The sequence below is a fragment of the Numida meleagris genome, chromosome 3 (genome assembly GCF_002078875.1).
Source record: "Numida meleagris isolate 19003 breed g44 Domestic line chromosome 3, NumMel1.0, whole genome shotgun sequence".
In the NCBI taxonomy this organism is placed as follows: Eukaryota; Metazoa; Chordata; class Aves; order Galliformes; family Numididae; genus Numida; species Numida meleagris.
This window is the reverse complement of record NC_034411.1, coordinates 59,477,156-59,502,822: the sequence shown is the minus strand read 5'-3', so window position 1 is coordinate 59,502,822 and position 25,667 is coordinate 59,477,156. Positions and strand designations below refer to the sequence as shown.

At 40.3% G+C, this 25,667-nt stretch overlaps 1 protein-coding gene across 12 annotated transcripts in view; it reads left to right on the top strand.

Annotated features, from left to right (window-relative positions):
• NCOA7 (nuclear receptor coactivator 7) overlaps positions 1-25,667 on the top strand; it is a 91,486-nt gene that overhangs the window by 50,418 nt on the left and 15,401 nt on the right. For 10 of the 12 annotated variants that reach the window (XM_021390423.1, XM_021390413.1, XM_021390415.1 and 7 more), the window contains 7 exons: positions 13,515-13,594; positions 14,475-14,582; positions 15,547-15,648; positions 16,716-16,841; positions 18,804-18,988; positions 20,404-21,470; positions 23,074-23,242. In XM_021390423.1, the coding sequence (XP_021246098.1) occupies positions 13,515-13,594; positions 14,475-14,582; positions 15,547-15,648; positions 16,716-16,841; positions 18,804-18,988; positions 20,404-21,470; positions 23,074-23,242 (1,837 nt within the window). The remainder of the gene's footprint in view (positions 1-13,514; positions 13,595-14,474; positions 14,583-15,546; positions 15,649-16,715; positions 16,842-18,803; positions 18,989-20,403; positions 21,471-23,073; positions 23,243-25,667) is intronic. The other 2 variants (XM_021390424.1, XM_021390425.1) reach the window with 2 other exon arrangements.

Sequence of the window (25,667 nt, the reverse complement as noted above, 5' to 3'; positions counted from 1 at the left end):
TTCTCCCCCCCTGCTCTGTTTCACTTTCTTCCCTCTCACATCCTTAGTGGTGATGCCAGGCTTGTTTAAATGCCACGTTGCCCTTTGAGGATTAGACAGGTTGGGATGGAGTAAGAGTTAATAGGATGTAGTGTAGGATGAGCAGAAACTAACACTAGGAAACTATTTACTTTTTAAAACCATAATCCATAAAATTAAGCTCCCCAAAAGTGGGGAACTTAAAACTTCTTTTATACAGTAGTCAGGATATCTCCAACTTGTGCAGTGTTGCATTTTGAAATAACGTTGCTCAGGCTAAAGCTTTGCAAATGAATGGGCTCATGGATTAGAGCACTCTATAAAATGTAAGAAAAGATAATATGAGCAAGATTAGACAAGTTATGCCTTTAGGTCATGCAATTCCATCATGCTTACGTTAGTATGGTATTAGTGAAGCTGCTCATTCTTTGCTGTAACTATCATATAGTTCCTTGAGCTAATAATTCTCATTTAATTCCTTACAGAGACTAAATTGGTCAAGTTCTATTTTAAAACTGATGAGGGCTGCTTTCCCTCATAACATCTGTTACTCCTTACTGCGCTGCTGTCACCCCTCCTATTTGCTGTTAAAACTGATTTTATGCCATCTGATTCTTTCTTTCCTCAGCCTTTAAGAATAATAAACAAGCTTTGTATGTCTAAAATGTTTTTTTTTTTTTAAACTTCTTCCTTAAAGTGGCCAAGTAAAGATTTAGACAACTTCTGCGTCCCAACCCTGCTGTGAGTCACATTTTCTTCCCTCCCTCTGAACTATCACTGTGATTCATCTGATTGTAAGGTAAAGGAGTCAACTCACTTGTCCAGCAGCAATAATAAAAGTTTTCTTTGTTTTAAGTAGTTGAATTGTTTTTTTCTTTGGGATCAGATGAGAGCCAGAGTCCAAGGTAAATAATGCAAGGAGAGAACTGCTCCTCTTCCCCTTAGTAGCCATTAATTTGGCTTATGAAACCATACCCCTGTGTTCGTCCTGGAGAAGAGCTGAATGTCTCTGCTAAATAATGTGAGGCTGATGGAGTCCAGAGCACAAGTCACATGCATCTCTATGGTAGAACTTTATAAATCCTCTGATACTTTAGTCTTGTGTATCTTTGTGTTAGGTAAGCTACTGAACTGATCATTTGGGCCACTGTACCATTGCTGAGATCAGTTTAATAGTTGTGTGGGTTTTTATAAATCATATAAACCTAGAATGGTTTGGGTTGGAAGGGACATTTAAGATCATCTAGTTCCAACCCCCCTGCTATAGCCAGGGACACCTCCCACTAGACCAGGTTGCTCAAAGCCCCATCCAGCCTGGCCTTGAATGCTTCCAGGGATGGGACATCCACAGCCTCACTGGGCAACTTGTTCCATTGTCTCACCATCCTCACAGTAAAGAATTTCTTCCTAATATCTAATCTAAATCTACCCTCTTCCAGTTTAAAACCATTTCCTCTCATCCTGTTGCTACCTGCCCTTCTAAAAAGTCCCTCCCCAGCTTTCCTGTAGGCCCCCTTCAGGTACTGGAAGGTCATTATAAGGTCCCCCTGGAGCCTTCTCTTCTCTAGGCTGAAGAGCCCCAGCTCTCTCAGCCTGTCCTCATAGAGGAAGTGCTCCAGCCCTCTGTTCATCTTCTTGGCCCCCCTCTGGACCCACTCCAACACCTCCATGTCCGTGTTGTGTTGGGGACCCCAGAACTGGATGCACTATTCCAGGTGGGGTCTCACTAGAGCAGAGTAGAGGGACAGAATCACTTCCCTTGACCTGCTTGTTTCTCTTACATCCCTAAACCCAGTTCAAATGGTTCCTGATGTCTGTTTCTTTCCTTTTGTTTCAGGTATTTGCATGTGGGGGAGTTTACGTGTTAAAGAAGTTCTTTGCTTCTCTATGGAAGCAGTATTGACTTTGCTTTTGAGCTCAAGGCTTTGTATAGTAACTTTTACAGTTTATATGCTCTAAATACCATATAATTTAAGAGCTGTTTTTATTTTTTCTCTTTTTTTTTCCCAAGTATTTTCTTGTTGTTTAGGGAAAATCACCCAATTTTGGTTATTGTACTACTTTTAATTCCATACTTCATGTGTATACTTGTAATACATTATTCCCAGATTTATATTTGTTCAGCTCCTAAAAAAATTAAAAAATATTAACCTGATTTACACTATGAAATAGGACTACCTCTGCACTGAACTTTTGTCCCACTACCAGCCTTCAGTCTTGGACAAGTCACAGAGAATCACAGGTATACAGGTTTCAGTTGTCTGAAATTCAACACACAGGTCCTTTTTTGTTTTCCATTTATGGAAATCCTACACAAAATGAAGCAGTGACTGGTATTTCAGCATCAGGTACATCTCCTCCAAGAGTAAAACTGAATATGGTTTAATAATACACCTCACATCTGTTAGGTTTTTGCTTAGGCCTGATATGTCTTTCAGCATTGTATAAGGAGGTACTCTGTTGTGTCTACAAGAACTTTGTTAATGGAAGCATTTTGATTGTGGCATGGGGAGTTGATTTAAAAATGGTATGAACTGTGACTGACAGAAGTGAGATTTGTTTTCTTTTACCTGTCTTTCTCAGAGATGCTCAGGATAATTGTTTCTTTACATTACATTGCCTAGGGTCATACAAAATTATGACATCTAAACAGCTGTTTAAAAGCAGCCACAGCTCTGTCTCAAACCTGAAAGGGAATGCAATCTTTTTTTTGATCCACAGACAAATGAAGTTTGCTAGTGTACCTAGTATATCTCAGAGACTTAGGACACAGAAGATTTCAAGCATTTAAGACAGTGTTTCCCGTAGCACAAACAAAAGCATGTGTATCCAGCTTACTTGTGGCCAAAGATAGACAGATTGGCTCATTGCAGCTGGGAGTCTGGGAAAGCGTTCTTCTCCTGTCCAGCTAATATATATCTTAACTTATTCTTAACATGTACTTAGCAACAAAGCCTGCTGTTTGTCAGACCTGAAAAGCGGATTTGTGGTCCCAAAAACTTCTCTTGTTTTTTTTCTGTCTATATTAATTGTTCTGTCAGAAACCTATTACTTCTTACAACAGCCTTATCTTGCCTATTTTTGTCCATTATGGCTGCAGCATGAATCCCACCAGCCTTTCCTCATGTTCTCTCCTTCCTTCTTCCCCAAGACGCCTGATAATCGTGTTGCAAATTGGCTGTTTTGTACCTGGGGACACTTGGGAGAGTGTTTCTGGGAGTCACTCTTCTCCATTTCTCCAGGATGAGTTTCAAAGGATCTGGATGCAGAAGCTGCCCTGCCCATCAGGATCTACTGTTAGCTAGGGAGCGCATGTGCCTTCTCGATCAACAAGGCACAAGCTTGCTTTCTCTCTGGGCTTTCTGCACGTTGGTAAACATCACTATGACCTATTTCTTAAGTAGCGATCTCTGCCCGCAGAAGTTGTTTTTTTTTTTTGTCTGATATGAAGTTATCCGGTCTGAATCCTTCCCATATCTTCAGACAACACCTATAGTGCCAGGATCTCTCCACCACCGTGCCTTTGCTGGATACCTTCTGCACGTGCTTGCTGATTGTAGCAGCTGCATCATCTTAACTTTAAGTTTCCTTTCTGACTATATAATATAATGCAATATAAAGACTCATCCAGTCCTTACTCTTCAGCATTTCTTTTCAGCTTCAACACATTTCAGCTACTGTCCTGTTGTTTTCCAGATGAGATTTAGAGCTGAAGCACTGGACTGCTGGCTGCATCTCACTGTTTCAGTACAATAATGTGCTAAATAATCCTCTTGACTGCTGCAGTGTATGAACTCATTCTCTGAAAGTCTTTTTTTTTCCTAAACTTCAGTGACCTTTTTCACTAGATCTTTCTTCCTCCTCTCACTTTTCTAACAGATTCTCTTAGAGGAAACTTTGAATGCTGTGGTGTGCATCTTGCCATCTTAACCATGGGAGCCACTTAGTTGCTGGGGGCTTGGCAAGCTGTGTGAGGCTCTTGTACCCCCATGCTGTCCCTGCAGGGTTTGTGTGTCCTGCTGTGTCCCCCTCCATTCTGCCTGATGTGAAAGTGTCAGCAAAAGAACAGCAGTGATGCCTCCCTGTGCTGCATCTCCTTTTGCTTTGCATTTTAGCACAGCATGTTCAGATTGTAATCAACTGTTAAAATCTGTAATACGTGACATTTCTTTGTGCCCCTGCAGTTTAAACTGGAGCACCTAAACCCACACTTTGTGAAGGAAGATGTAGATAACTGTAAGAGGAATTTAAGCTCCTTGAAAATATTTTCAGTTTTCCATGTAGAAGCTGCAGTATATGAATATTGCATGAATCTCAGTTTCTGAATTCTTACTTAAATGTGGCTGAAAATACTATCTCCATTTATAGCAGAAGGAGTTACTACCTTTGTTATATCAGTTATTGGAAGAGCTTGTGACTTTGTTTTGTGGCCCTGTATTTTCTGATGATCTCTTAATTCCTTTAAAAGACATACCTGAAAAGTAGCTAGTGCCGAACCACAATCGTTAATGAAAGCAGGTAAAAATTATTAGGGCATGGATATTTCAAAATTGACGAGACTGGATTTTTATTGATCTAGGAATTACCATTCCCCTATGGCAGAAATTTCACCAATGGAAGAGCACAGATGTGATCATGGTGAGTGACAACTTGTTCCAGTGATTTCAGCAGCAGAGAAAGAGGAGGCAAATGATAATATGATTCAGTAGAGCAAAAAATCTGACCCAAATCTGAACAGGAAATGTTTCCATCTTCCTTGCTGCCTTTTTCCTCAGGAGGATAGGTCTGCCCAGATACCTAAAAATCTCTTTACGGACTGGTACCCTAGCTGCTGCAGCTGCATCCTTTTGGCTAAAAGGAGGGAATGGGGCTGGAACAGGATCTGCTCCAAGAATGCTGTTGTGATCTCTGGGTAGCACTGAGGCTTAAGACTGAGTGGAGGGTGTCCCAAAATAAGCATCCAGCTCCTGTGGAGGGTGGGGTTGACCTGCACTTGACAATAGCTGAAAGCAAGGCTTTATTAAATGTAGTAATTTCAGTATCAACGCTGTTCAGCAGGATAGTTCAAGGGTAATGAGAAGAAAATTGTTTTGGGAGGCAAAGGTAAATCATCCTATATTCAGCCGCTCTGCATATATAGTGTCGCTGGATGTTATTAAAATGTCAGTTTAGACAGTAGAGATGAAAAAAATTGTTCAGATAAATTGATTTGTCTCCCCTCTTCTTCCTCAACCAGCCCAAGCAGGGCCTTCATATTTTCGAATTCTTTGCGTCTCTCTATAATGACTTAAGTGATACGTATTGTACTATGTCTCTGTCAAGAGAGTTGGTATTGGGCCTCATTTGCTGATAAGAGGAAGCTTTGTCTGCGTAATCTCTTAAGCTGTGTTCTGATTAGGCTACTCCAAGTGATAACTGTCCTCCTCTGAGTTTATTGCCTTTTAGATTTTTGCAAGCTACCTTCAAGTTTTCACTCCTAGTGCTTGGTTAGGCTGTAACTAATATAATTTCATTTCTTCATAGAGATAAGTCTGAATTGTCCTAAAATGGTAATGAAGTACTCAGAGATGTGGAAAAATATCTAGCATCTTGCAGTTTTAAGGAAACCCTTGTTATGTTATTGCATAAATTAATGACACCTTTACATCTTGAAAACTGCATGTAGTTTTTCTTCCTAAATCTCAAGAAGGGAATATTAGAAGAAGGAAAAGTAAAGAGACAGCCTTTGTGATGAGAGAAATAGGAAAGAGTGTAAAGTATGCTAGTATTAGTCAACCTCAAAAAATGGCAGGAAGATGTGTAGAAATCTGTGACATAATATGTGGTATGCAGAAGGTGACTAAGGATTGTTTATTTGTTCACCCTTTCGATAATATTAATCAGGATGCTCAATTAAAATAATCAATTTTAAATTTTAAGTAGAGAAAGGGAAGTACTGATTTTATGTAGCGCACGATGGTATACACTGTCATAGGATCTGTGTGAGGATCTCTGGAGTGCAGAGGGACTGGGCAGACTTGTAAATGCTGCTCCTTTACCTTGAGAAATCCATCATTTCTAGAAGCCCAGGAAACTGGTCAGAGAAAAGATTTCTGTTTGCATGCTGCTGAAGTCTTTGTTATTACACAGATTAATAAGTAAAATGGACTTTTGGTCCAAGTGAGCTATTGCCTCTATTCTCTTAGGCTACTGAGTTTATTTACCCAGTGTGGGAAGCGGTCAGTCCTTCAGCTCTTTGTTTACTTCTGCGTTCCTGATAGTGTTACTGGACGTCAGCTGAACTATCAGGCCAGTTCAGATGTCATAGCTGGTACTAAAACTCCTTAAACTGATTCTAGCCAGTTGCAGGTTAGTCTGTAACAGCACTGGAGATAGTATCTGGCACTGACACATCATATGCTGATATAAGCAGTCCAGAATTCTGTTGATGCTTCTTGACCTATTCTCATTTCTTTATACAGCTATTTACATAGTTGCAGAGGTGTAATTCTCCTATCATGCATCAAGGTGTCCTGGATAATAAACTGATTGACCTCTTTGTCTTACCCCTTCAATGATTGCTTTCCAAATTATTGCTAGGTAACTCTTTTTTCAAAGATTTCCTACAGGATTACAAAATGAAATATGAACAATCTGCTAGGAAACTGGATCAGGTATAAATATATCAAGGGCAGAAAAATTTCCATTCCAAACCTATCCATTTTTAATAGGCATGTATTTTCTTGCATGTTCTCACTGAGCATTCTTTTTCTCATTGCTGATTAATTTTACTATTTTTGCATAATTCCTATTTTACATGTTTCCTGAAAAGATGGAGAGGTACAGTCCACCCACTCCACCCTTTTCCTTCAAATGCTGTGTGATTCCATTTGCATTAACACCTAGTCAGCTGTCATATTTGTACAGCGCCACGTTCAGTATATGTGCAATGCAGGAAAACTTGTGAGGCAGAACTCTGAGTCACTTCACCACCAAGCAAATGTCCAAGTTCAAAAAGTAGCCAGTGGCTTGTATTTTAGAGCCTGTGAAGAGGTACATCTCTTGCATTCACTTCTGCTTGAAAGAGATGTGGTTACTGAGGATAAGCCTGACTAGCCTCCATCATGTGTGTGTGTGTGCTCTGGGTGCCTTTGGGACTGCTGCCTTCAGAAGACAGTTAGGAAAAATTGGTGTCCTAAAGAAGAAACTGGAGAGGATAAGAGAACTGGAAAAGTCATACAATGTTTTTCTGATTTCTTTGCCAGTTTTTATTTTCTACTTTATAGTTCTTCATGCAAAGTGTAGTTTGTGACATTGGCCCAGCTACGTGTAAAGTAAGTGGAGAGGGCAGTATTTGTCAGACTTAATGGATTCACTGGAATTATTTCTTCTAATAATTTTTTTTATATTTTCAAAGCTTTATATGAAAAATCAAAAACAAACTACTGAAGACTCTTCACCTTGGAAAATGATATAATGTAGTTTGGTTAGGTGGCTAGGGCCAATATAAGGATGGTATCCAGCACCCATTGTAGTGTGGAACTAAAAAGAAAAAAAAAAGAATCTGAAAAAGAAGTGTCAAAGTGTGGTTTTGAAGAACAGAGATAGACATATTGTAATAGCTTCTTTCAGCCTATGCAGTGAGAGTCTGTAGGTGGTATCCTGAGGGAGCAGCAGCTGCAGGCATCCTGCCTTCAGGAGGTTTAGGAATGTAAGATATCTTTTCATGAGAGAGGAAGAACAGAAAGGAACTGCTTTTACTGTTACTTTTGTGATGAAACGTGGCTCTCAGTAGCATCAATCTCTTGCTCTTGGGATATGTTGGTGGATATTGAAGTCATTCGCTTACCCCATTCCGTACCTCTTCAAAGCATGCAGAGTACCCTTCTCCTGACTTATGTCCTTCAAGGAAGAGTGGAAATGAACTTTACATTGTGGCAGCATAGGAGTCAGCTTTGCATTATTTCATCTATGAGAAGCCACTGTATAAAGTGACAGTTTTAGGAAATGGTAATTATTTCAATAGATGCTGAAAAATTGTGAAATTCCAACACTATGAAGATGGGAGGAGGTGACATGACAATTCTTAAATCTTTAATTCAACTAACAGCATGAACACTTCTTAGACTTTATAGAAACATTTAATTTTAAGAACCAGAATCTGTCACGTATACAAATGAACCCATCAGAGCTAAAGTAAATGACGATACTGTGCGAAATATTCTCTTGTCTTCTAGGAAAATTAGCTAAATGAAGTGATGCTTATAATACTCTGAAAAAGATATCTAGAAAATAACCATTCCCAGTGTGCAAAGGAAAGGATTTTTTCCAGAAGTTCATAAATATATTCCAAGTTTATATTTGTATACGTTGTTAATGTTTTTGCTGCAAAATTCAACTTAAATTCATGCACATAGGTAGTAGACATGAAATAAAAAGAAAGCCATCTAACTGCTGGGGTTCTTTAGGATGTATTGACCTTTACTGGTGAAAGAAGCACTGCATATTTATTCTTAGCTCAGCTCATCTTTTGAACTCTTTTTTCTTTTATTTGTCTGTACTGTTTTGGATTTTCAACTCCGTGTAAGTATCTAGCTCACTTTACTGTAGTGCTCCACAGTTCTGCTGGGGACTCTACTAAACAAACAGACCCACACTTCTGTCAGCCAAGGACTGGAGTGCATTATACATCTCATTGAAATGGTATTGTAGGTTATAACTTTTGACTGTATGATACTTTATAATTTCCAAGCTTAAGCAGCTTATGCAATTGAATCATAGAATCATAGAATCATAGAATTAGCTAGGTTGGAAAAGACCTACAAGATCACCTAGTCCAACCATCCACCTACCACCAACAACCCCACTAAACTATGTCTCCCAACGCTATATCTAAACGTTTCTTGACCACCTCCAGGGACGGTGACTCAACCACCTCCCTGGGCAGCCCGTTCCAGTGCCTGACCACTCTTTCAGAAAAGTAGTATTTCCTAATGTCCAGCCTAAATCTCCCCTGGCGCAACTTGAAGCCATTCCCCCTCGTCCTGTCCCTAGTTACGAGAGAGAAGAGGCTGACCCCCAGCTCACTACAACCTCCCTTCAGGTAGTTATAGAGAGCGATGAGGTCTCCCCTGAGCCTCCTCTTCTCCAGACTGAACAATCCCAGCTCCCTCAGCCGCTCCTCATAAGGCCTGTGCTCCAGACCCCTCACCAGCTTTGTCGCCCTCCTCTGAACACGCTCCAGGGCCTCAATGTCTTTTTGCAGTGAGGGGCCCAAAACTGGACACAGTACTCGAGGTGGGGCCTCACTAGGGCTGAGTACAGAGGGAGAATGACTTCCATACTCCTACTGGCAACACTACTTCTGATACAAGCCAGGATGCCATTGGCCTTCTTGGGCACCTGGGCACACTGCTGGCTCATGCTCAGCCGAGCGTCGACTAGTACCCCTAGGTCCGTTTCCTCCATACAACTTTCCAGCCACTCTGCCCCAAGCCTGTAGCACTGCCTGGGGTAGTTGCGGCCGAAGTGCAGGACCTGGCACTTGGTCTTGTTGAACCTCATCCCGTTGGCTTCAGCCCAGAGATCCAACCTGTCCAGATCTCTCTGTAGAGCCTCTCTACCCCCAGGCAGATCAACACTTCCTGCCAGCTTGGTGTCGTCTACAAACTTACTGAGGGTGCTCTCAATGCCCTCATCCAGGTCATCAATAAAGATATTGAAGAGGACAGGCCCCAGCACCGACCCCTGGGGAACACCACTCGTGACTGGTCGCCAGCTGTATTTAACTCCATTAACCACCACTCTCTGGGCCCAGCCCTCCAGCCAGCTCCTTACCCAGCAAAGGGTGTACCTGTCCAAGCCACAGGCTGCCAGTTTCTCCAGGAGAATACTGTGGGAGACAGTGTCAAAGGCTTTGCTGAAGTCTAGGTAGACCACATCAACAGCCTTTCCCTCATCCACCGGGTACGGAATGTACCTGAAAAATAAAGTGTTGCAAGGGGAGTGAGGTTAGAGAGAGAGAAGCATCCTTTCTCAGTTAAGAAGCTGTAGAGTAGAAAGTTATCAGTATTGGCATACTGTTTAGTGGTCTCTGTATGCCACAATGACTTAGTGGTTGCTGATGTGATTAGCTGTCAGTCCTCTCTCCAGTCTTCCAAAGACAAAGTCTTGATATCAGCTAAACAGTTTTATTTCCAAACAGCAAAGGCTCTACTGGGAATTGTATTATTATTCTTCCCATTCACACACAAACTCAACTTCAAGTTCAACAGGTACAAAGTCTGCCTCTTTCCCTCCATGTCTCTGGACTACTTTATTTTTTTTTTCCTCTAAGGTCTTGTTGATGCATATCTAGTTAGTATTCATGCATGTTGTTTCAAGCTAAGGAAGAGTTAACGTATTTGAAAATTTGTCTACTTTTTCCAGCTAGACAAAATGATTCAGCAGAAGATTTAGTCTTCCTGACAAACTTTTTCTCATCTCTAGTGATAGATCACAGGCAACTTGTAAAGTTTGCCTTCATATTTGTGTTACACATTTTTAATTATCTTGAAGTAACTGGAATAGTATCTCCTGAATAGCACAAAACAGTTATCATAATTTAGGTGGAAACAGAGACCTACTACTCCACATGGACTGTCATACATACACTGGGCCAGATGGGATCCACCTGAGGATGCAGACAGAGCTGGCAGAGGTGAATCCCAAGCCACTTTCAACCGTCTAAGCATTCCTGGTCAACCAGAAAGGTCCCAGAGGACTGGAGGCTTGCCAGTGGGACTTTCATCTACAAGAAGGGTCGTAAGGAGGGTCCGGGGAACTACAGGGCTGTCAGCCTAACCTGGGTTCCAGGAAAGGTTATGAAACACAGCATCTTGAGTGAAATCACATTACACAGGCGGGACAGCAAGAGGATCAAGCCCAGCCAGCATGGGTTCATGAAAGGCAGGTCCTGGCTGACCAACCCGATTTATGATTGAGTGACCCACCTGGTGGATGAAGGAAAGGCTATTGATGTAGTCTTCCTAGACTTCAGGAAAGCTTTTGACACGGTCTCCCACAGTATTCTCCTGGAGAAGTTGCAGCCCATGGCTTGGTCCGGTATGCTCTTTGCTGGGTAAAGAACTGGTTGGAGGGCTGAGCTCAGAGTGGTGGTGAATGGAGTTAAATCCAGCTGGTGACCAGTTATGAGTGGTGTTCCCCAGGGGTCAGAATTGGGGCCTGTCCTTTTTAGTATCTTTATTGATGACCTGGATGAGGGCATTGTGTGCAGCCTCAGTAAGTTTGCAGTTGACACTGAGTTGGGAGAAAGTGTTGATCTGCCTGGGGGTAGGAAGGCCCCACAGAGAGATGTGGACAGTCTGGATCACTGGGTTGAGGCCAATGGGATGAAGTTCAACAAGACCAAGTGCCAGGTTCTGTATTTTGGCCACAACAACCCAAGGCAACACTATGGTCTTGGAGCAAAGTGGCTGGAAGACTGTGTGGAAGAAACGGACCTGGAGATGTTGGTAGATGCTTGGCTAAACAGAAGGAAGCAGTGTGCCCAGGTAGCCAGGAAGGCCATTGGCATCCTGACTGTGGCGAGGTGGTGGTCAGCCTCTTCTCCCACATAACTAGTGGTAGGACTAGCAGGAATGGCCCTTTTTTTTGACAGTTTCTTTTGACAGTATTGCGACCAGCAATTGTACTTAAATAATGGATGAGGGAAGTATCCACTATTTGCCACTTTTGTCCATCGCTGGCATTGTGTTTTTGATGGTTTAATACTGTGCACCCCTAACTCTTGTCACTACCCTCTTTTTCCTTCTTTCACCATAGACTTTGATCTGAGTAAGTTGATGGCAGTGATGAAAATGCAAATGGTCAGAAAAAGGAAACAAGAATGCTAATTCTAAAAGTTCACTTTGGGTCTTCAGTCTCGAAGATGAAATGGCTGAGATCATTGAATTGTGTTCTGCTCCAAAACACTATCAGCAAAAAAACAGCACCATCCTAATGTTCCTCATCCTACCTCTGCCCTTCAGGCAGTGGTATCCATGCATATTTAAACTGTGTATTTGGTCCTTGCATGCTTTCTGCCTCCTTGATGGGAAGATTGGCATTGCTATCTCTAATATTGTTAACCACGGCACTTCTCATGGCAGTGTTCTGGAAAGACCATTGGTTATGTCTGCAGTACTACCTGCAGGTGTGCTCAGCTGAGCATGCTGAGTATTGCTTGTATGGGCCTCTGCAGGCTGAAGAAGGTCCCTGAGTGTGTGGCCTCAGTCTTTTGAAAGTGCTGTGTTAGTCCCTGCTGCACTAGCCTCAGGGTGGAAACCAGCCACAGAAGGGCCAGGTGTGACCCACTTGTGGGCCCCTCCCTTCTTTTTGTGTACATTACAGTTGGTTATATGAGCCCTCTCCTTTTTACTACTGTCCGCCTCTCGCTCTTTGGAAATAGCAAAGGTTGCAGCACAGCCTGAATGCAAGCCAGGAGCCGTGCCTTGCTGTTCCTCATCCTTCCTTCCCTGGCCTTCTCCCCAGAGCTGCTGGTTTGCACAGCAGAGCATCCCCCGGGAGGGCAGTGTACCCAGGGCTCTGCCACTTGGTCTGCTGGACCTGGCCCTGCGTTCTCGCTGCTCCCACCCTGGCCAGCCTGCAACGCTGAGGGGCTGGGGGCACGCAGGGCAGCCATGCGCAGTCTCTCCACCCCTCGGCCTCGCTCCTGGAGCTGGGGCTGTGTACCAGCCTCGCCCCCACCACCAGGTAGGCAGATGTGGGTCCTTGGCGCAGGGTGAGCCCGTGAGGATGGAGCTCACTTGGTGCAGGCTGGGTGGGCAGTGAGTGGCTTCTCTGGTCCTTGTTTTTGCCGTCCCTCTGCTGTGGAAAGAGCGAAAAGGAGCAGCCCTGCTTGCACTGCCAAGTGCTCTGTGTGCCTCTCCAGTCCTGCAAGGGGTTGTGCAAGTGCGCTCAGTTTTCTGTGCATTAGCTGGCAGAAAATGTCTCCTGAACAACCTTTACGCTTATACTACTTAACACTTTCTTTTACTGCTTTATGCACACCTGTTTTGCAGGACTGTTGGAATACTTCAAGCTTCAGAGTTGGAAATAGCATTTAAATATGAAGTACTGGTGGTGAAATAGTGGTTAACAAGTATCTGTTGTGGTCGTATGGATGTAGTATCAGTGCATATCTTCATGAGCTGGTTTCTCTCTCAGCCATGATAGCAGCTTGTCGCACAAAGTGCTTATATCCATTAACAGAATTGCACAGTAATCATGGAAAAGCATGAGAGCAGCTTGGCATTGATACGTTATCGTGTACAGAATTCTTCCAGAATTCCTGAGTGATCACTAATTGCTCTTGATGAAGTGTTGCCTGCTTTGCAACGCCTGATAATTAATAGATATTTTTGATATGTCTGTTTCCATTTGCAGCTACAGTTTGCACATCCTGTGAATCTCTTTTGAAACATGTTGATATGCAAATGTCTTAAAAGTCAATTATAATCTTTTTTTCCCTTCTTTAGATGACAATCAAAACAAAACCAATGAAAAGAAAGAGAAGAAGATGGTTTCTCAGAAACCCCATGGTACCATAGAATATACTGTAAGTATTGTACTTTGGTTTGTTCTCATCTGCTTTTTGAAAGTGGAATTGTTGAGGTTGACAGTGAGCCAGTGACATAAAACAGAAAGCATGAAATGAATACTAAATGATATGATTGTATGTATCTCAGTAGGATTTGTTCCAATTATCGTTGTGTGGGGAGAGCTGGGCTTGCATCCTGAACTGCTGTCCAGCCCAGGTGCTCTGCCTTTTTTCACAGCTGCCAGTCCTGTTTTTATTTCGGCAGTGTGACCCTTTAATAGGATAATTGGTTTTGTTACTTCGAAAAATACTTCCAGTGTTGCTCAGGGGCATCAAGCCTGTGCTTGATCCTGAGATGACTGTGCAATCTTTCTCTAAGCTGGAGCACTGAAAGAGCATTCTGCTGCTGTCACAGCTTAGAGAACTGGCTCTGTGTGGGAAGTCCTTGTGTGTCATCCAGGGTCCCTGAACAACACTTGCACCCAACCCTCCCACACCCAATGTGACTGTAGAAAGCTTGTGTCCTAGCTGGGAACAAAACAGGTATCTGACTTACTGGAACTGCTGAAGGTGTAATGAACTTTCCAATGTGTGTCCACTTTCCCCACTTGCTATTCTAACTCTAATTAAGGTGCTGCTGCTTTAAAGTTTTGTGACAAAATGAGAGGAGTGTCTATAACACATCTCCATTTTTTATCTATTGTATAGTGTGAAAGAGGTGTGTTTTTTGTTTGTTGGTTTTTTTTGTATTGACTTTGGCTTATCATATGATTATTAAAGAGGGAGTGTGTTCAATCATCAAATCTATTCCCTGCAAACAATTTGTTAGATGGTTACAGTCCAGCTGTTACACCATATGTGATTGCCACCATATCTTAAGCTTCAACTTTTTCTTCAGGCTGGAAATCAGGACACCATAAACAGCATAGCATTAAAGTTTAACATCACCCCAAACAAGCTTGTGGAACTCAATAAGCTTTTCACACATACAATTGTTCCAGGCCAGGTAAAGCTTTTATGTTTTATTTACCTGAAATCTGATCATTTGCTATGCATCTAAGGCTTTTGACTGCTTTCTGCATATATTTAAGTACCTGGATGCAAAGATAATGGACAGTAATTTACGTCTCTTAAAGGTCAACTTACTAGATCATTACGTGGAGCTGGTGGGGGGCGGGGGGGGGGAGAGTGTACTTTTCTAATTGTCATATCTGATGTCTGTTATTTATTTGCTGCCACTAAAACTTTAAGACAGCTCTGAAGCTCAAGATGGGAATGGAGCTGTTGTAAGAGAGTAAAATTCTGGGAAAGCCTAGATAAATTATATTACATGATGCATTAAAGAATTAGAGAGTTAGATACAATAATTGAAATGGCTCTTTGCCATTATTTTGGAGATGAGTCAGTCTCCCGTAAGGTGGGAAATAAATAGGCTAGTTTTGAGAGAGTCAACTAAAGGAAATGCAAATATGAAGGCTAGTATATGTCTCCTGAAGAGTAGATCTCTATTCTTGCATCATAGACACAAAGGGTCTGAAGTATCCTGACCTGCAGATGGGAAAACCGAGGCACAAAGAAAAAACAATACAGCAAGAGACAAAAGTTGAGATACGCTAAATGATTTTGTTTCTCAACATCTTACACCATTTTACAGCTACTAGTTTTGTGGTTATGATTATTGTAGGGGAAAATGGGATTATAGCATTGGAGGGGAAAAAGGAGGTCCTCTTTGCGTGGGAAAATGTGTTATTTTCTTGCTTGTTCTGCAAAACAAAATGCAGAACTAGATTCTGTAATTAGACCTGCACATACTCTACCATCACCACTAAAAGATTCTGGAATTTGAAGTAGTTAAGTGTATTGCAATCGCGAGCAATCAATATTGAGTTGTCTTTCTAGTACAACGTACTATTTGTAATGAGTTACTTTGTAAAACCGGTTGTAATGTTTTTACATGTTTTTGTATTTAGATTCTCTTCGTACCACAAACAAGTGTTGCCAGGCTGCCTTCTTTCAGTCCTGGTGCTCCCGTTTCTCCTTCATCATCAGATGCCGAATATGATAAACTCCCTGTAAGTCAGACATTGGTTCACACTAGTCTTATGCTCACAAAACATTTTCTGATTCTGAAGCTGAGATTCGGGGCTGTCTAAACAGCTGTTTTTTGAAGTTACAATTCTGACCTCATGCATAGTGTTATTAATGTTAAGTAATATTAATATTAATGTGCTGTAGTACAAATGTTACCACTTCTTAAAATAATCAAAATTAAGGGTTCTGTCTGAGCAGAGAAATCAAATACAAGATCAGCTGGGCCCAGAGTATATAAAAGCAGTTGGAAATAGCATGTGGTTTCTAAAGAATAGAAAGTTGGATGTGGAGAAGTATTTACTGTTTCATCTTGGAGATTTCTATACTGCTCTGCAGTCTTTCTGTTCTGTTCTGCAGCCTTAATGCTCCATGGGGATCTCTTTGCTTGGGAATGCTTGTTTGTCACAGCAGTCAATTTCTTGCTAGCGAGTGTACTATGGTTGTACCCATATAAGACAAGACCACTGGATTTAATCTTTGTGAAAGGCCTTGGTGTAGCTGAACTTTCATTTTACTTGGAAGGGTGGGTGTAGTTAGTGTTTTCAGGGAATTAGCTGTTCATCTGCTGATAGTAAAGCAGTTAGACATTTCAAATTTATAACTACTTAAGAGAGAAAATGAAGAGAAGCTTGGAGCGAATCATTGTGTTTAACTTTAGTTCTACCCCTCTGTGCTTCCTGCGTGGGAATCACACCAGTGCCAGTGGGACTGCACTGTGTGTAGAGATCTTCAGCATGGATGGGGTAGAAGGACTGGCCTTCTCTTAGTGAGAGTACTTCACTGAAACACAGTAGACTTGTTTGACTTGACATTTCTGAGTTTCTTGCCTGTTATTTGGAGGAATTTTTTGTAATGTAAGATTTTTCTTCCTTACTGCATACTGCATCATATGTATGTACATATCTACGCATGCATGATCACCATCTTTCTTCCTTTTAATTAAAAAAAAAATCATTGGTTAAGCTTGATTATTTTTTTTAGTTGCCCAAAATTTAGAAGTAGATGATTTTGGTCCTGTTACTCTGCACTAAGCTTTTTCTTTTTTAAGGATGCTGATTTGGCAAGAAAGGCCTTCAAACCAGTTGAGAGAGTCTTGTCTTCCACTTCAGAAGAGGATGAGCCTGTGGTTGTCAAATTTTTAAAAATGAATTGTCGTTACTTCACAGATGGTAAGGTATGTGGAACTTGGGCTCTGGGGACATTTTTTTAAGATTCTTTGAAAGCAAAATCTGTGCGATTAAGCAAGATGAGTACTGTGGGAGCCAGGCATACTGTATCTTTGTGAAGACTGAAAATGTTACAGTGGCTTTATCTGCCATTGCTATGTTTATTGCTGTCATGGTAATATGTGGTATGATTTTGTTCTTTAATATTTTGAATCTCTTACAATAACTGCTTTATGGAGGAGTGGCTCTTCTAACCACCTTCATTCCCTTACCATGCCTTATCCAGAAATATCTGCTTCAGAGTGTACTGTTAGACACAGAAAACTGAACTTCAGAGCTCAAACGAGTCAGGATTAGTTGTCCAGTTGCATCAAGTTGTGCAACAGCTTCATAAGAGATGAACACATGCCTGTCTATCTCATTTACAACTTTAAGCTAAATTTTAACTCTTTCCAAATCAGTGTTTCCAAATGTGACCAGGTTGATTCTGCACTTACTAATGAATGTCTCACAAACTCTAATAAAAAAGTTAGCATTGCACAAGATCTTTTCTTTTTCTTCCTTGGAACCATTCCTGTGACATACGTATTCTTGCTGGGATTGCAACTCTAAATTTAACAGCAGCCATTATGGGAGAGAAGGCATAATGTTTGTGCAGTATCTTGGTCCTATTCTCTTCTCAAGATTGCAATGCTTTTTCTTTAGCTGTCTACTTTCACATATCTGCTGTTGTTGACTCCAGTTTCAGATAGATGTCTGCTTGTTTGAGTTTTCAGGTTCTCTGAAATTCATAATTCTGACGTGGTTCTAACTACTGTAGTTTAAAGAATTTTTTTTCCCTTAATCCTATGGCTTCTCTAAGAATACTTATGCACTTCATGTTTTTGACTTCTTTTTGCATGAAGTGATGTGGACTGTATTTAATCACTCAGCAATTTCTGCAGTATCCTTGCAGAAAGCAGTGGAGGGCTACTTGATTTCTTTCAGGTAAATTAGGGCAATACCATTGCATTGTTATGTGATGCTTGCTAGGTGCAAAGGATACATACTGTTGTTGTTTTGGCCCTGGGATTGAAACAGCCATTTGCAGTCAAAGCAGTGGAATGTGGGACAGCTTCTCTATCAATGTAACTAGAATCCCTCTTTGCCTTGCTTCCTGTGGTGGCTTGAGGGGGAAGTAATGCCTACCGATGTATTGCTCACCTGGATAAATAGAGTACGTACCTGTGAGAGAAGCCTCTGCACTTGATTTCAAATTAGAAATCTCCTTTGTAAACCTTGAAACATGGACATGTGCCAGCGGTTGAGTGTTGGATGGTGACTTATGCAGTCTCTTATCAAATTGATGGCTAGGTCATGTTTTAGTAAATTAAATGCATCTTCTACAGCTGTACAAAATATGCTTGGATCAGTGTTACCAGGGAAGAAGCTGCTGCATAATAGATACTTATGTGTAGAAGCTTTCTGCATATACCTTTTGGAATTCCAGATCAAGAAGATTTGGAATTCAGCTTAGCACAGTAATCTTGACATTTCCATGATGAAGATTGCCTTCAGGTATGCTGGTTTCATATGAATTCATATACTGTATGAGACTGGCTGTACCTCGGATTAATTTCCTTGTTTGTTTTTTAAAATGCACTAACCTGTTTTGTCTGAAGCCCATTAATAGTCTGTAACTCTAGCCTATAGCAGCCAACACTGAAAGTTGAATAGTTTAGATGTTCTTCCTTAACAGACAGGAACTTCAGAAATCTTTTCCTTTACTCTGCTTATGATGTCTGACTTGATGCAACTGGAAAAATGTTTTGTTATCAAACATTGCATGACAGTGGTAAAAAAAAACAAAAAAGGCGGGAGAGAGGTTTTTTGTTTTGTTGGCTTTTTTTTTAATCTAGTAGGCAAAAAGCTCATAAGTTATGATAAGTTAATTATATGTGATATGCTAACTCTTTGTTCTTCTACTTTAGGGTGTAGTTGGAGGAGTCATGATAGTAACTCCAAACAACATCATGTTTGACCCACATAAATCTGATCCTCTGGTAATTGAGAATGGCTGTGAAGAATATGGGCTAATCTGCCCTATGGAGGAGGTTGTCTCTATAGCTCTCTACAATGACATCTCTCACATGAAAATCAAAGATGCATTGCCATCGTAAGAAGTGTTCTTTCCTGAACTTATTTTATTAAATTTTCACTAACTGTTGTGGGAATGGAAGGAGTTGGGAGGGGAAAAGGGTTAACGCAGCAGAATAAAACAAATTGGGAGAGAAATACCAGCAAATAAATGATTCACATGTGTTCTTTTGCTTACTTCTTAGAAGACTTCGGTAGCAGTAAAGAGAAATGGGTTGTGAGTGTGAGAATGCCAGTGCAAAGGAGACCAGTTAAAAAATACTAATTAAAGCACTGGTGTCATGCCATGGTTGGGCTCTTGCACTGTCTGGTCTGTAGGGTAGCTTCAGTGGAATTGAAAAGGGTTAGATTTTTGAACCATTTGATGTGTTATTGGAATAGTTCTGAGAGAATTATTTCTACCTTTTGAAGATAACACCTTAACTGTCTCCTTCAGGACTTGTAAAAATATTATTTTGTAGAATATTTCCAATTCAGAACCAATTCAGAAGAGTTTTGGTGGTTAGAATTTGTAACATATAATAGACTTCTGGGGACAGAGGACTTGTTAGTTTAATTTATGTGTAGTGTAACCACTGCTTAATTTGTTCTTAGCAAGATTTTGTCCTATGGGCAATACTTACTTCCTAAATGAAATTCATCTATGTTTCTCCATTTTCTTAGTTCAAGAAAAATTTCCTAGATACTTGTGTTATCTTCATTACCAGATTGCCTTCTAACTTCTGAGTGATGAAAATCATCTATTCTCATTCAGCTCAGACTTTTTAGCAGTAAGGTGGAGTTTGTGCAGTTTCCTGTTGTCTGCTGGTTTTAAGAATTTTCCATTGTAAAATGTTTTAAATGTCTCACATTAAAAAGAAATCTGTGGGAAAGTCTGCATTCAAATAGTATTACTTAGTGTTGAGTAAAAGAAAAAAAACGAACTGTTGCCAATTATGTTTGCAGTAAACATGTTTAAATGGGATATATCTTATCTGCTATTTGATTTCTTCTCAAAAATGCATTTTTACTGACTTGGGAAGCATGAAAAACCATTGAACTACCAATGAGTAGAGCCTGAAAAATTGTCAGGTGTGGGAAGTTATAATACTAGTATGATAGAATGAAATTCTAGTAGCTAAATACATGTCCCGTTTTTGTTGGTTACTGAACTTCTGATGACTTGCATGTTTTTATTGTGTGTGCCATTTCTTCACCTGTGTCGCATAGTCTGCAAAGTGTTTTACTCATTTTAGTTTGGTATTTTCCTTTCCACACTCTTCTTTCTTTAAAGTTACTTATTTCTACTGGTGTATGTTTATTTTGGAGAAAGTAATTTTTAGTTGAGTTTCAAAACTTAAGTTGATATATTATTCATTTTTTTCTTTTTCATTTTTTTTTCTGCTTCCATTTTGCTTTTAACATCCTATGTACATCCATCATTTTACCTGGCAGTGACATACCAAAGGATCTTTGTCCTCTGTACAGGCCAGGAGAATGGGAAGACCTTTCCTCTGAGAAAGATATCAATCCTTTCAGCAAATTCAAATCCCTTAGCAAGGAAAAGAGGCAACAGAATGGTGATTCATGCAGTATTCCAGGTGCCAAACAGATAAATCCTTCAGATAAAGAAAAGTCTGCTGACTTTGAAGTTCTTCAGTCGTATGAGAGTACGGGCTCAATTAAATCAAAGTCACTGGAGTTTTCTAATAATATCACTGCTACTGAACATTTGGAAAAGTTTGCTGCAGATCCACATGTCAAGGAGCCTTCTGGAGAAAAAAATGTTTCAGACATCAGAACTAAAGAAGACTCCCTTTCAGAAGGAGGAGGGGATGATTTTATTGATCTGGAAAAGGTGCCATCTCCTATGGATAAAGGGTTGGACAGGAAAATCTCATTAATGGAAGGCTTGTTGGCTGACCCCAGGGAGTTGGGGAGAACGACGCAGCAGGTAACCAAACCCCCTACAGAAGTCCAGGAGCACTTCACAGTTGATTCCTTGGAAAAAAAGGACTGTGTTGAACCTAAAGCTGACTTAGACTTAGAGCTCTGTGAAAAGCAAGATGTTATTCCAGAAGTAAACAAATGTGTCAGTTCCCCAACAGGTAAGGTGGAGACTGCATTGGACACTAAGAAAGAGCTAGAGAAAGATAAACTTATAGAATTTTATCTCAATAAAGATGGGAGTGGGTCTCAGTCATCTGAAGACTTGCACAAGGCTGGAATCCAGAAAGGTGAAAACAATAAAGTAATTGGTATAGACCTTACGCTTAGCTGTTCAAAGTCCCAAGCTGATGAAGTCCATACAGTTAAAAGTATGGAGCTTGATTCCTGCTGTGTTGAAAGGAAAGCACCTTCGTTAGAAAGCAGCGCAGCAGCAGCAGAGGAAAAGGATCTCAAAGAGTCTCTGGACTCTTCATTAGTACCAGCTGTAGACAAGACCTGTCAAGAAACACAGTTAGACAATCAATCAGAAATCAGACTGTGGCTGCTGCAGAAAATTCAAGTGCCAATTGAAGGTAGGTCTCTGGTTATCCTCATTTCCTCTGAGACTTGGACGGCATTATGACGGTAACCTTTGAACTGATGTCTTTCTGCTCTGAATTTCCTTTTAATATAATGGTCTCTTTGTTTTTTCACTATTGTACCTTATAATTTTATATTTTAAGATATTTAGAAGAAAAAAACGCACCTTCAAGCTCCCTAAGTTTCTAGTTTAATAAGTAGCCTGTGTGCTCTTTCTATATTCAGAGATTACTCTTTATATAAACTTCATGTAATGTGAACTTTGCTGCTGTTTACTGGCTTTAAGCAGGACAGTAAAATGTCATCCAGTTGGAATATTGACAAGGACACATCACAGCATAGGAATTGTCATTGCTTATCTATAACTTCTGCTGCTTCAGTAAAGTTAGTCAATGTATTTCTAATAGAATCTAAAGTATTACATTGTTATAAAGTGGGTACCTAAGTAATCTTGACACTATCTTTCTAGTGTCTTTGATGCTATGGAAGCCTCTAGGGAAGTGATAAATAGGAGTATATGTAGATCTTACCAGTCCTTTTGTTTGGATTGGTGATTGGTTTATTGTGACTAAAATGTGGGAAACAAAATGAAATCTCACTTTAAGTAGCACATTCACATATTGCTATTTCTCCTGTTACCCAGGACATCTGAGCATGAGTCCATCCCAGAGTGTTATCTTAATAAGCTAATAGATATATTCCTTGATTTATATGAGATAGAGGAGGACAATTAAAGTGGAAGTTTTTATTTTAAAAACGGTTTCTCTTAAAGTAATTTTCCTTTTCCCTTTGTCTCAGTAGTTGTACTCAGTGATTGTTGTCATCACCAAAAAAAAACAACAGAAGATGACTGTATGCATATTCCTAAAATGGTAGTAACAACTTCAGTGTGATTGAGGTTACCATTTAATAAACAACTTTTTTTTTTTTTTGTCAAATTGGCATTTTAAGGAATTTAAACCACACTTATGCTTTACCCTGTCCTGTGCAGACAAAAGATTTTGATATGACTATCTGACCATTACAGCTGAGGATCTGATTGGGCTTGGTGTGTGTGAAGTTACTCTTTGGTTGGATCGGTTTCACAGAATCATAGAATCACCAAGGTTGGAAAAGACCTACAAGATCATCCAGTTTCCTGGACCCATTCAAACACTGGGGTAGGAATGAGGGATCTAGCCAGAGACAAGACAGCAATTGCATTAGCCTTTGCCTGTGGTGCGGTTTGTCAGGCTGCCTGTGGTGACAGAGGTAGTCAAGGTCTTCTCTTCTGCTGCCTCCCTTCCTTGTCTGCTTCATGTCACTGTTGTACCCAGTCTAATCATCTTACTAATTTAATTTACAGTGCTACTATACTCAGCTCTACAACTGAGGAGGATGTGGTCCTGATAAAATGGGAATAAATAACCACAATTTAGAATGAGCGAGGATTTATTAAAGCAGTTTGGCTATTAAATGACACATTAGGTTTAATTCAAAGTATGATAATTCCAAATCTTCTTTTGTACGTCGTTGTTGATCTCTGTGCCAATATTTTATCAATTGCGGTAGTTGTAGTGTCTTGTAAACAGCTCATCTCTTCTGTCTCTTGTTCAGATATGCTTCCTTCAAAAGAGGAGAAGAGCAAGACTCCTCCAATGTTTCTGTGCATTAAAGTAGGCAAACCCATGAGAAAGTCTTTTGTGTCTCAGAGCACCACCGTGTCTCAACAGTACAGTAAAAAGATAAAGCAACCAGAGTACTGGTTTGCTGTTCCCCGGGAAAGGTAAGCTGCAGCATGTAGTATGAAAACAAATCCATCTCTTAATTTTTAAAGGTATAGTGCATTCTGGAGTTGAATCTGACTTTCCCTTTGTGGACTAAGGTATAAAATGCAGCAAGAATGCTGAAATGAGGAGGGAGGTATCCTCATTTTATTGCATGCTGGATATATAAAGGAATGTACAGTTCCCAGTGAGAAAGAAGGCACTGAGTGCCATGCGAAGGATGGAAAAGGTGGTATACATCCTGGTAGCTCATGATAAAAGCACTTGGGGATCATCTGGGTTTTGGCTTTAGTCTGGGGAGTGAGGAAATGGGGAAAAGTGAAGCAGTTCCAAGAGTGTCACGGAATGCACTAAAGTGCCAGTATTAAAAATAGGTACTTCATGTGAGCAAAGGACATCGAGTGGAAAAGAGAGAGACTTCTAACTGAATGGGTGTGACTGTTTCTGCCTTCAAACCCATAAAATAAAGCATCCTTTTGTGACAAAATCCACTTGAATGCTCCATGTGCCCTTAGTAGTACTGTAGGTACTGTAGGGGAAAAAAAAGTCAAGGCCTGTGATCTTCCATATAGATCATCTTTCCTTGACTATGAGGAATCAAATTGCTCGTCTTCCTCTAGCTAGAAGGAAGATAGAGCAGCTCTCGGGTCTGTTGAACTGACAGAGGGAAATCAGTGATCACACTTCTGGTGAATTAGTTGCTAGGAAGGAAGAATCTGAATTTGTGATAAATCTCAGAGGCATCTCTTTAAGATGCAGTCAAATTTTTCTGAAATAATTTTTCTGAATATTTTATTTTCAGATTTGTAGCATGTGTATTAATTTGTTTATTTCATATATATTAGAAATGAGTGTTTTAAGCAAGCCGGTAGTGTGAAAGTTGCTGACATAGGGAGGAGAGGGAGAAGTTTTATCCATCTGGAGTGTTGCCATCAGGAGCATTGCTGAAGGTAGCTTTGAGTTTGCTTGCTATCTGCTGAACCTGGTACTTGGCTCCTTAGGGATTTCAAAAGTGTGGGTTTAGAAAATTCTAGTTTAGATTGTGAGTAAGTACTTCAAGGAGTTGGAGGGATGCTGTAATATAATACAACGTCAATTGTTGCTTCGGAGATCGTCTGTCTAACATTGAAAGCTGCTGGACTAATATAATCTTTAATCATTATCCTGTGTAACAGCTAAATCTTAAACTTCTTAACACAAACTTTGAAAATAGCATCTGTATTTGTCATTTTATAAGCAGAAATTTTCAGGTAATCAAGGGGGTCTAATTCATACAAAAGTTAAACATTGACAATTGTTTTATTCTTGTCTTCAGAATAGTAAAAGTCATTTCTGGAGTGAGCTGTTGCAGTATTTGACCATGCTGGCTGAAAAGGCAGATCTTTGCTGTCACACCTGCTGCTTGGATCTGCAGAATTAGTGGTGAATGCATTAAGATTGGATCGTTCTTGTGCTATTCATACATGACTGTTTTAACACCACATGGGTGCTTAAAAGGTTGCACAGAATTTGGGACAGAAAAATCAAGAGACTCACTCCATCATTTTAATGCAAGAAATATATTTGCCTAACAAGTTAGTGTTTTCTTTAAAGTCTCAGATGCATTCCACAGCAAAGTGTGGCTTCCTGTTCACTCATGGCATGGCTTGTGCCAATATTACAAAGCGCGTAGTTGTTGGTGTTGTGTCTTGAGTGAATCATGGAGAATAGGCCATTCGGGATAGATCTGTAATGTATTTTTTATACAACATATCAAAATGACGTACTAAATTAAATAATATTCCAAATGCAGAGTGTAGTTATGTATGAAAATATCACAAAATACCTTTCTTGTGTCATTGGCCCTAAAGCAGCATAAAAAAAGGCTTTATGTTTAGCATGGACACTGTAGCAGTGTCTTCGTGTTTTGTAGCAATTAAAAAAAAATGAAATTGTGAAGAAATCAGTGGGCTTGTCAGTAATCACTGCTTAAGTTAAATCTTCTGATTTTCATTTAATTGTGTTTTTCTATGACCTTTTACTGTTTGCTGTTAAAACAGCTTCTGTAATCAGTTGCGAAAATGGCTCCATTTTCACCCTGAGCCCCATAATCTGCTGTTACCAGCACAGTTGCTGCTCCTTGTGTAAACAGTCTGTGGCTTTTGTGTCCTTGGCAGGCTTTGGTAAAGCTGTGCGGTGGGGGGAGAGGGTCACACACCTTTTAAGTCTTTTTTTTTTTTTTTTTTTTTTTTGGTGGTGCATAGGTAATTGTTTTGGTTTGCTTTTCTTTGTGTTTTGTTTTTTATGAGAGCCACCAGAAACATTAATGCACAGAAAAATGCTAGGCTGGTATCCTTTATAAAGGGTGTTAGAAAGTCTGAAAATCTTGTTTTTCTTTTGCCTGCTGTTCTAGTTGTGCTCTGATACGTGGCTTCACAGGACACT